We start from the raw sequence: 12,437 nt of genomic DNA on the forward strand, positions 1-12,437 counted from the left end.
TTTAACAACACCTGTCTCCGTAAGTCAGCACATAAAACCCGCTCTAATTCAGTGATGCGGTCAACTTTGAGTCATTTGTTTGATTTGCAGACTCACAGCTCGACACTGACCTGACAGACTTTGCTGTGCCGATGACGATGAGCTACCAGCTTATACCACAGCAGAGTGTCTGAGGGGTGGTAGGGTATTGTTAAGGCCGTGGATTTGGGTACGGACAGTAGGGACATGTCCCTACCAATATTGTGGGAGTACCGTGTGTGTGTGAGGGGGCGGGGGGGTTGGGGCTAATTTAGTCCCTACCAATGTTGAAACCAAACCCAGGGACATTGGTAGCTCAGTGAGTGGCACTGATGTCACACACCTCTAGCATTCGGGGTTTGAATCTCAGGTCTGTGTGTGTGGAGTTTACATGCTACCCCCCCCCCATCATTTGGGTGTTCTCCTGCAGTGGGTATGTGCCCTGTGCCGGACTGGCATCCCATCCAGGGTGTACCCCAGTACCCTCTGTTGCCTGGCATAGTCTCCAGATCTCCCCAGTAACCCTTCTGGGCTCTGGGTCTATGCCTTTACCCACTCTGCCACCTACTGCCATATGTTGAGAAAATAAGTAACATTATAGATATAAAAATGCAAACAGTACATTGGGGTGTGGTGTTGAAAAATAAGTATATGGTGTACAAACATAAATATGACCACAGACTATCTTATAATTTGTACATTTGATTTCAGTTGGCAAGCAAAAAGTGTACTGCAAATTAACCTGCTGAAATATCCGGGTGTAGTGACCTGTGCTATCTATTAACCCGCCAGGCCCAGAATTAAACTAAAACTTGTCATCCTGACCGTCCTAATTGCCTGCAGCTGCTGGTAAGAAGTCTTACCCAATAAATGCCCTTGGACTGGATCCAGGGTTATGTCTGGCGTACGCCGATGGGAGGAAGAGGTATCGTGTAAAGTTACGCTTCTCGTACAGGTTGACACATAACGCTGCTTCCACGGCAGAGAAACAACTTTATTATGAAATTCCTGCTACCGTAAGATTGCATTATGACATGTGGCCTCTCCTTGAGACATTCATTATTATTAATTATCAGCATTAATTATCTATTATTATAGGTGTCACATAAATACTGAAAACTAAAGAGGAGGGGCAGAGACTTTCATAAGGAAGTTCATAAGGCCAAGGAAGGCTACTGTGTCATTACATCACTGGGCACACACACACTATTCACTCACACATGCACACCTACTGTCAATTTGGTAACTCCAATTAACCCCAGTGGGGCGGCATATTGCTCAGTGGGCTGAGCCTCTGTGCCTGTTATCAGAAGGTCACCTGTTCAAGCCTTGCTTCAGCACATCTTGGGTCCTTCAGCAAAGTCCTGAACCCCCAGCTCCATGAATGCTGCAACAGGTGGCTGCCCTTCATGGCCAGCTCACTCTCATTATTATTGTTGTTGTTATTATTATTATTGGTGTTCTTGTTGTTGTTGACTTTTTTTGCAGATGGTTCGACCAGGACATCCAGCACTTTTGCAGCACAGTGGATCGCTCCTTCCATATGGGGGAGTTGGTCCACCCATAGTGACAGAGGTATGTAAGTGTTGAAACGGGAGTCATCGAGCGATGATCATGATCTACCTACCGGTCGATCTACACCCCTCCCTTCACCTATGGTCATGACCGAAAGACGAAAGTCACGGTAACGGGCAGCCTGACGTGAGGTTTCTCCATCGGGGGCCTGAGCTCACTTTCCTTGACTGAGTTAGAAGTCCTGAAGTCCTTTCCAGTTGGAGATGAGTCAGTTGACGTGGCCTGGGCATCCTGTATCGAAGCTACCCAATCGGATCCCAAGGATGCTGTTCCAGATACCTCCCACTGGGCAGAGTCCTTGGAGACCCAGAACACGCTAGAGAGATTAAGTCTTCCAGCAGGTTTGAGGGTGTCTGGGGTCTCCCACAATGAGCTGGAGCCTGTGGCTTTGGAGAACGAGGTCTGGTCTCAGCTTCTGATGAAATCTGTCGGCAAAACGAGGTAACTGAGTGTTACTCGGTATGGATACGTAGGAATGACTGCAAACTCTGCTTCGCACGCAGGTGCAGGTAACCCTAGGCGTTATATAAAGACACTGCAAATACCACCAGAACAAACATCCTTCTTTTATTAACTTACCCTCCTACATGAAAAGCCTTAGGTTTGTCCTTCATCCTTTTCTTCCTTCAATATGTGGATGAATTGAAACAATGTGGGTGTATCTTTGAGCTTTTGATCCCTCTAGAGCAGCGTCTCCCAATCCAGTCCACGTTTTTGTTCCCTCTGAGCCTCCTGCCAGACATCCGCCAATGGACTGGACTGACACTCAGCCCAGGAATGTCACACCCCATGGAAATTTTTCTGTGCACAATATTAATTTTCGTTCCACAATCAGCCTGGATCATGCCTAACCCCCCCCCCCCCCCCCAGTAATGCATGCCACACAGTTTGAGAACCACTGTCTAAGCTTAAGCGTTATAAGATAATTACAATACCCCCGTCACCAGCCTCCAGTCAGGGTAGCTCACTGGGAATTCTCCTGATTAGCCACTCAGACATTCTCTGTCAGAAAAATGGGTACAGCCTTGGTAGTTTTATACCCCAAGGTACAAACAACATTAATGTACCCCCAGTGGTACATAAATGTACTTCAGAGTCCATTTCTGTAACTTAAACGGTATATTTACCTACAACTAGAGTCCAACTCGCAGAACCTTACAGGTACAGCCTCAATGACAAGTAATTGCACCCTCAAAGGTACAAATTGGTACTTTTTTTCTGACAGTGTTGGGTATGGCTCCCGTTTGTCGCCTCAACCCCCTCCCGAGACACGCAAGGAGCACAATCCCCCCCTCCCAGAGTAATGGCCTGAATTTGTGGATGTCATTCAGCAGTGCGAAGTATCCGGCAGATCGATGTGCTGCTATCTTCAGGTGAAGCCGCAGGAACAGACGGCAGCAGCAGCAGGGACACCTGGGAGGACGGAGCCGCTGAAGGAAACATGAAGGCAAACGATAATAATCCACAGGATTGGAGACATCAAAGTTTGCATCATTTTCTTATTGTAATTAGACAGGCAAAGAAACCATGTTTAAGGTCTTCATGTTGGTGTAAAACTATGACTTTATCTCTGTCAAAGTGTGTCAGCTTAGTCATTTCACAGCCTCCCCTAAAGTCGCCCCAGTATTTGCTGTAACCATCTAACACATCCATGTTTGTTTTGCACTCGACCACTAGCACACCTCTTATGATGAATCAATGCCTCACTGACCTTTTCAGTTTATTCAATTAATTAATTAATCGAGCTGGCCCCTGAGGAAAGTTTTGGAACCGAAATGGTGTTCAGGTGACCGTCCAAAAAGATATCAGTAATTTTTGGAGAAGAATTTCCTGTTAGTTTTTATTGTGTTACTCATAATTTGCACATGTTCTAATGTTTTTGTTCTAAACAAATATAAATTTATCACCCAGATAAATAGCTTTAAACACTTTCTGACTAATAATATATCATTTGTGCACAGTTCTGAATATTTTTATAAAGTTATATAATTGTGAAAAAAGCAAAGCCTACCCCGCTTGCCAAAGGGACTGTGTTAGACAGCGAGTCCAACCAGCCAGACCCTGAGGCCGGACCGGCCAGCCGGAGCCTGAGGGCGGAGAGTTAATCCCCAGGGCGCTTCCCCCTCTTACCAGGTGCACATTTAAACTTTAAAATCCAGCATTTTTATGAGGGTGTGGGGGGATATCTCAGAGAAGACATAACATCCCGGAATCATGGCGGTTATGGGACCTCAGTGCTCTCATGCTACAGTCCGAATACTGACATGTAAAGAAGCATTTCACATTGCCGAATTTACATATCCAAATTATGCAGATTTACCTTGTTAACTATATTTACTGTAGTTGAAATAAGAGCAGATTTCAACCAATTTGAGAGCAAAATATTTCATGTAACTTTTCAACATTCAGTCTTTCCATTTCAACTAGACTCATTTACCATCAGTTATTTAATTTTGTTTCTGGACCAAAGATAAATAGTGTAAAAAGATAATAGTGTAAAATTTCCAAAAATTATATCTGAATTAACTGGAAAGTCAAGTTAAGGCTAGAGCTTTATCAACAAAGGAAAATGAAGATTTAAATAGTGCTATATTGTTAGCACAGATTCTTATAATTACGGCAGCTCCGACAGCAGTAACAATATGCTTTTCAGCTGTAATCTGTAACTGCAGTGTATCACGTCAGAAAAAAAAAAAACGTTTCTCGTTCTCCCACATTAACAGCGATGATTTCATCATGAACTTTAGCTCCATCTACCGGACACTGCGGGAATCAACCGTATCCTTGCTTACTTTACACAATTAGAGCAGCAACGGGATTGCAGGACAAAATTACTTCATGTGCTTGTCGATTTGCAACCCCCCCCCCCCCGCCCGCCCCCCCCCCCCCAGCACGACAACAAAATTAGCAACCACCACCCAAGTAATACATAGTAGAAATTCTAGCTTCTAGACAACCCATATAGCTCTGTTGAATGCCTATTCAGAGCCTCCCCCCATTGGTTAACGTGCCCCTTTTCCACCATTCAAACATTACTGCCATATCTCTCAATATGACACACACTCGGCCGTCATTTCAGCAAGCAATAATTTAACACCATATCTGGATTTTAGACTGTGATACATCTCCACGGGGTTCTTTGGGTTTATTATTAAATATGAGCATCTATAAGCTGTGCTCTTCAGTTCTGAGCTACAACCCCTCAGGTCCGCTGCACAACCTAGCAAATTTTAACCCAAATGAGAAGCTCACAGATCCAGATCTGCATTTTAATGAAGGCAGGGGTTACATAAAACTGCCATGGTCAACATAACAAAACTGGGGGAAAATCCCCATGCTGGGTAATTTAAAAGAGAGAGACACACACACACACAAAGAACCAGGGGAGTCTGAAAAAAAACTGTCAAACGGTTTTATTTTCTCATTCGAGTTTATGCTTTCTTTGCCTTTGATCCAGAAGCCGTTTTCTGGATCTTCTTAAGCTCATGCTTGATGATCTTGTTCCTCTGCAGAAGAGAGAGTTCAGGATAAGCCACAGGGCTCATCTTAAATGCCAGGACAGGAGGCACATCTCCAGTACCCTGGGAGCCAGTTACTGGGACACGACCCAGCAGAACCAGCACTACTGAGTTAAACACCGTAACCATGTGGATCATTCTCACAAACTCATTACTGTACCATATCAGCTTTCTAGAATTTTTGAGGCAGACTCAAATTATACAACTGAAATTTGCCTCTATGGTTTTTAATCAGTTTCACCATCTATTTCTGTAACATAAGTATGTAATCAAATCCAGGGAAAGGTTTACAGAAATTACAAAAAAATGAGCAAATATATCTTATACAAATCGATTGCCTGTGGGTTATATGCAAGTTGAAAATTGAAAAACATTTATATAAGAAGTTGATGTCAACTGCTCTACACAAAAACAAACTCTTTCATTGTAACTATTTAGAAAATTTTGCAAGTTTGTGGGAATGACCTATATGCATGAATCATTTCTGATTACCATGGCGTTTGATAGCAATCTCTTATACAGCTTAAAAATACTAAAAATAAATACTGGAAAAAATAAGGGGAAGGATAGAGCAGAGGTGCATAGTTCAGGTGCAGAAAGTAAAAATCCAAGCCATGATTTTGAATCAACCAAGCACTTGAGTATGACTCTATACTCAGCTGGGCAGATTTTTACATTCTGGGTCTCAACTAATCACCAACAGGAGAGGGATGGCATTTGTACGAAACTGTGGAGGAGACTGAACGTACCATACGTTTGGCTTTCATCACTTTATAGCGGTCGAAGTCTGACATTTTGGCCCTCTGCAAAAGATCATCACCAGCAAGTCAGCATCACAGAAACATGACTGTCAGTACGTTGGGTTTCCCTTAGCGCCTGCAGATCGTACCTTCTGCCTGGCTTCGATCTTCTTGGCCCAGTTGCTCTGAGTCCATTTCTCGTTGACCTGGGCCTTCTCCCACGCGCGACGGACAAACTTCTGACGGGCACTGTTAACACAGCGGGGACCGGTTATAGAGGTTTTTGCACACAAGATTGATTCTAGAGTTACTACCACATTCATGGCCGTTGATGGAGATGGCGTCCTATCATGCCTACACTATTTCACCATCACAATGTTCATGCTGGACAACTGACCTGTGGGGCACTTTGATGATGAAGTCTGTGAGCTGCATGCACTTGAAGGGCATGGACTGTCTCTTCACGCCGGTGCACGGACCATCCACTAAAGCCTAGGAGACAAGAAAGCCGCATCAACCGACGGACACCAACACCACCCCTCCACTCCCCGTGGTGGGACAGCCCAACACGCAAGCCGTTGGCATACAGAGCAGCAGCGTCTCGCACATACCCTGTTCTGGTCAATGACATCTATGATGGCCACCAGCTTGCCTGCGTAGGGTCCAAAAGCCACGTAGGCCACCCGGCCAATCTGGACGTAGCGCTTGAAAACCTGCAAAATAGACAGTGTCAGGTACAGACAATCACAAAACAATATGCCCTAAATTCAGACATTAGTTATTACACCATTTAGTAATCTCTCACTTCGCTGTCCACAGACAGAATACCATTCATGTTAATGACTATCACGGAATGTAAATACAAACAAATACACTCATCACCAAATCAGCGCAAAGTGCACAGCGAATCCGCGAGAAACTCCCCTGAAATATAACCATCAATATTTTTAGGTGACGTCATGGCGTCTTGGACTGCCGGCGACTATGCAGACAGCGGTCGTAAGGTATGCCCGCTCTGCAGTCGTACTATTGTTAAGTTCAGTGTCGCGATGCACATAAATATCACTCATGACAAATCTAATAGACCAAGCAGAACTTAAATGGGAAAACGTTCTTGCCGCTGGATACGGGCAGATATCCGTCACGTATACGTGCGGATACCAAGCTTAATAACTTATCGTGTTTAGAAATCATTACCAGTGATTGTTTACAGTTCAGCAACCAAGACAAATTTTATGAGTAACATTTAATAAATTTATAGGCGTAATACGCTTGAGGGATCCAGGCAAGTTTATGAAGCCGCATCCAACAGCACATCACTGCAACAATCACGTTTCAAACGAACTGATGGACTAGCTAACTCGAAATTGATATTTCATCCAGTTACTGAAAGCCCAATAAATATACATATATACATATAAATGAGGTAAAATAAAATTACGACTAAAAGACGTAAATGAGACAACGAGGCCTGCAGCAGGGAACCCGCCCGACCTAATGTCGCGTTTTTAAGCAACACGATGCCCAGATCGCCACGGCGACGGGCAATAAAATACACAGATATATGCGATAAGCACAGGGGAAAACCAGTAGCCTAAAGCTCCCAAGGCTGTTATGTTGCGCGATCGCCATTTACCAAGACACCGCACCCGACTGGACGGCCCCAAAAATAAATGTTTTAACCCGGCGAAGGCCCCCACACGCTCACCATGATGGCAGTCCGGAGACCAAAAGAAAGACGGAAGTGACGTTCGGTGCAGATACGACGTCCGGATACTCAGTGCGCAGGTGCGTTTCCTTCGTCATGGCCCGTTAGTAATATATAACAGAGTAAGGCATAGAAATCACTCAGCATCTAGATCCGTGTGCAAGCCCCATATTCTGTACAGATGGCCCTGTCACTACAGGATTTTAGTTAACCGTGGATTAGAGTCGCATATGCGTTGCCGATCTGAGTCAGCCGTGTTAATATTAAAGTATTAAACTATTCAAGTAATAAAAGACGTCAGACCATTTGCCAAAACTGCACCCTTACCAATTATACAAAGTTCAGACCCATATCATGTATTGGCATACATTTTCATAAAATGGCAAATTACCTTTAATTCTATATTGACACTGGCAAGGCCACTCACAGGAACTGCACATATACGTTTTTTGTACTTGGCTTGCTTTTAGTTAGTTTTCAGTTTTTGTTATTTTTAAATAATTTTTAATTAGTTTTTACTTGCTTTTGTATTTGGCTTTCAATGACGGCACATGTGCAACTCACACCCACAGTTAACTCAGACTCTGTAGTGACAGCCCCCAGAACTGGTACACATTGGCATTTGGAATTCAGAACTGTAAGTAGGATATGCTGCTTCAAAAACACTGTTTAATAATAAAAAAAAAATCAAAGTGAATATTAACATCTCGTTTTTCACAAGTTTACTGTTTATTACTAGACTAGCATTTTCCATTTACAAAAACAAAACAAATGTATTTAATCGGATCATGGTATGGATGAAAGTGTACTTTTACTAGAATGCTACATCAGAATTAGAATCAGAATCAGCTTTTATTCGCCAAGTGTGCTGGGGCACACAAGGACTCTCTCATACACAGACAATAAGAGACACTATACAAACAATAAATAAACAATAAATACAAACAATAAATTGCATCAAGCTTTGTAATGATTGCAGATAAAGCATTGGTTTTCACCCTGTAACATTTAGCTAGAATATGATTGTCCATGTATATTACAAAGTATCCATTTCTAGCCTGATACTTATTCTTAAATCCAAGTCGATATAAAACAACTGTCTATATAGGAATACTGAGACTATCTTTTAAAATTCAGTTTGCTTTTGACTGTTTCTTGAAACTGACGCTTTGACAGATTGCAGCTCCTGCAACCTAATTAGATTAGTATGCCAACTCATGCAATTAGATGGAATATGCCACCTGTGCCAGGCCTAAAAGGAGTGACATGGGCAGATTGCTCTTAGCAAGAAAAGGGGCAGGGATGCTTCATAAAAATCTTCCTTTAAAATTTCTTAAAAACAAAATTAGTCAGGGCTAGGCGAGCATCACTGTTGGTGTCCCCACTCCAAGACACGAGTCTCTGCAGGTGGGGATAGTGGGCATATCGAAGGCAGCATGTGGTGTGCAAAAACATTGTTTCTATTGGCTAAAAATGTTGTCAATGAATGTCGTTTAATGTTGTGGGGGCAGCGTGTGAATCGACAGGTTAAGCCATTGTGCCTATGATTAGAAGGTCATTAGTTCAAGTCCAGCTTCAGGAATATTGTCAGGTCTGTGGGCCTTTAAGTAAGGCCCTTAACTCCCAGCTCCATGGGTGCCACTGCAGGTGGCCGCCCTTCATAGCCAGGCTTGCACTCACCAATATGTCATGGACAGCAAGATGGGGCTGTCAAAAAGAGAACTTCTCCACAGGAATCAATAAAGTGTCATTATTATTATTTCAGAAAGAGACCAGATATTCACCAGTCATTTAGGTCTGACAATAATTACGATTGACAGATATCGATAATGAAATGTCAGTTTCATATTTGTTCATATAGTGCAAGTTATGTCTTATGCTTGTTTAATTTGTTGCCATACTTCCAGAAAGCGCAATGGAAAGTATGTGCATGGTTTCACCCATTACCACACTCTTTTCCTGTCGACACGCTCAGTTCTCCAGCCTGCAGAGACCTGGGGTGTTTCGTAGTTTGCATACTTGTATTCACGTTTTATGTCATCTTCCATTGCTGAAGACCATTTCCAGTGCTAAGAAGAGAAGCACGGAGGATGGGAAAAATCCCCGGATGTTGTTCTTGACCTGTCCCAAATATCAAAGATACATTGGTTGCATCCTCGCCAAACAAGACCAATCCCATGATTCATTGCACCCCAAGTTTGTTTGTGGGAGGCAGGTTAGCAGGACCGGTCTTGCCAAGACCATAAGTACGGTCTTTGCGTTCATGGTATTAAGAAACATCCTTGGTCTATTTTAGCAATGGTGGTAATAGTTGACGGGGATGGGCAACTATAGAGCTGTGTCTGAATACAGGGGCTTTCAAGGTTGTATGGAAAGCATTGTCAAATGGGACGGTCTGGCCATCACCAGCTGTTTCCGAACCTTACCCTTGAATCACAAACTGTTGCTCCTATTGCCTAGTCAGGACACGCCCCCTTTGCCTCTGTGCAATTAATTTTGGGATGTGTCGTGCTGCCAAGGATCCATCGAGCAGATCCTTCACGACTTGACAATAGGAGGATGCATTTCTGGGCCGCATTTGAAGAAGCCTTCGTAAAGGGGAAGCCTTGTTACACCACTGTGACGCATTTGGTCTTTAAATGCAGTCCCTGAATATGGATACAGACCTAGGATTCTGCAGGCTGGAGAACTGGGTGTACTGAAAGGTTAGTGGGTGTGTCGAAAAAATGTTCTGGGCTTGTCGACAGGAATAGAGTGTGGCGAAGTGGGTGGAAACCCCCACATACTTCATTTTGCGCTTTTTGCAAGTATGGCAGCAAGTGTAAACAAGCACAAACACACCCCCCCCCCCCCTGATATGTCCACTACTCCGTCCTGCAGACTCACATCTTAAACAAGCACACAGAGTGAAGAAATAGATTGTTTATTGTTTAATATTGCTAATTTTTGTCTAAGAACCCACTGAATATGTATCATTTAATATAATGAAATAATATTAACATAATAGTAATAAAAATAATTATACTATTTCTATTACTACTACTACTACTACTACTACTACTACTACTACTACTACTACTACTACTACTACTCTAATAATAATAATAAATAGTTTCACTCTGAAAGTTGTAGGAAATGGCTGCTTGTATCTGTAGAAAAAAGAATTTCGACTATAGGACTAACAGGTCAGGAGATATCAGCCGAAATGTACTGACTGACTGACTGGGATGGTCTGAGTAGTGGGTAGGAATGGACATCTTCCTACCAAGTCTGCTCAGTCTAGCTCTTACGGTTTAGGCTGCCCATTCAGTTTTAAGGAAGGAAAATAATAATAACAAATACAATAATGTTCTTTGGACACTTAATAATAATAATAAAATAATAATGTCTTATAAAACAGGTGCTTCGAAGTCATAACTCATTGTTATTTCTTTGATTTAGTAAAATTCAACTGTGTAATTCTGATGCTCCAGTGTGAGAATGGTATGAGCAGAGGAGGAACTTAAGACATTTTGCTATAAGTCAACAGGGCTAGTTCAGTAAAAACGTGCAGCCAGTAGGCTAGAGTTCGGATTTTTGTATTCACCCTTCATCTAAATCAGTGTTTCACAAACCTGCTCTTGAGGACCGCAGAAAGTCCACCTTCTTGCTCCCTCCCAATTGCTGGTAGGACATCATGGGGATGGATAAGTGACAGGGGGTTAAATTCTGGGTCATTTCCCACCATTCAGATGAGTGCTGAGACATTATGATTAGGTAGCAATTCCAGTTGATTTCTAATTATTACGATCACATATACATGGTCAGAAATGCCAAGGCTGTGTACCTGCAAGAAAATGTGATCTTGTCTTTGCAACTCAAGGATCAGATGGTATTGCAATCTTTCAAAGCACGTTACTCATACATTTGCAATACCGGACACAAGTTCCTGCATCTGGACCACAGGCCAAGGCTGATGTCAGTGGTTTCATAGCTATTGCTCTTTAACTCATTAATCAAGTGATGAAGCCCAGAATCCACTATAACCTTCATCCCATCATGCAAGGTAGTCAACACTAGGAATTATGATATGCGATGTTCTAAATTAGGCTATGAAATAAAAGTATGGTTTTAGAGTGCTTTACTTTATTGATAACATTATTCAATGTCAGCGTGATTATCAATACATAATCAATAAAAGCTATATGAAATTATGTATCAGTTTATATTATATTCTTGTTATTGTCTTTGCTTGAAATACAGTTAAACACAATGTAAAACAACAGTGGTAACTGTGGTGATATTTGTCTAACTGTATCTAGCAAACTATATGAAAGCTATGAATCAGTGTTTAATATTTATTGACAAAGGCTCTTTCAAAGAGTGTATTTCCTCATACTTATGGACAGCTTGGCTCTTTGTAAACCAGCTGGTGTTTGCGTTCAGGTCAAACTGTGGCCTCCATCCACGGTGGGACCAGTAAAAATGTCAGTTGAGGGTTTAAACCATCCAAGCTCGACGCAAACACGTCAACAAACAGCCGTGTACAGCAGTGCTCAGGCCCATAATCTTGAGATGGAAAAATGATGCTTCAAATCCCACCATGGGTGGAAATACCTTGCACGGATAATCCCTGCCTGTCAACTACTGACAGCGCACCATAATCCCACCGCATGTGTTCTGGAAGGATCGCTGGTCTAATGTAGGACACTGACACAGACACACACTGTGGGTGTCTCCGCTACACCTGTGTGGAGGCTGCACATCATTGATCTGTGGGAGGAAACCCACACCAACTCAACACACAAACCTCCGGGCTTGAAGAGCCTGGAGTGGGATTCATAACATGTAAGCTTTGGACTTAAGCCACACAGTCAAGCAAGATATTACCAAAACAGC

At 42.7% G+C, this 12,437-nt stretch overlaps 1 protein-coding gene and 1 long non-coding RNA gene across 2 annotated transcripts; both read right to left on the minus strand.

The window, feature by feature from the left end:
* Nucleotides 1–991: 991 nt before the first annotated feature.
* On the minus strand, nt 992–4,440 carry LOC111852619 (uncharacterized). The gene is made up of 2 exons (XR_002840272.2): nt 2,173–4,440; nt 992–2,018 (listed from the first exon to the last, which is right to left on the minus strand). It is a non-coding gene; the product is annotated as an uncharacterized lncRNA (long non-coding RNA).
* Nucleotides 4,441–4,991: 551 nt separating this feature from the next.
* rpl14 (ribosomal protein L14) lies at nt 4,992–7,663 on the minus strand. The gene is made up of 6 exons (XM_023828928.2): nt 7,560–7,663; nt 6,463–6,564; nt 6,249–6,343; nt 6,001–6,100; nt 5,861–5,914; nt 4,992–5,099 (listed from the first exon to the last, which is right to left on the minus strand). The coding sequence occupies exons 1-6, from the start codon at nt 7,560–7,562 to the stop codon at nt 5,025–5,027; spliced, it is 429 nt and encodes a 142-aa protein (XP_023684696.2). The 5' UTR covers nt 7,563–7,663; the 3' UTR covers nt 4,992–5,024.
* Nucleotides 7,664–12,437: the final 4,774 nt, after the last annotated feature.

Source organism: Paramormyrops kingsleyae, chromosome 23 (assembly GCF_048594095.1).
Source record: "Paramormyrops kingsleyae isolate MSU_618 chromosome 23, PKINGS_0.4, whole genome shotgun sequence".
Lineage (NCBI taxonomy): Eukaryota > Metazoa > Chordata > Actinopteri > Osteoglossiformes > Mormyridae > Paramormyrops > Paramormyrops kingsleyae.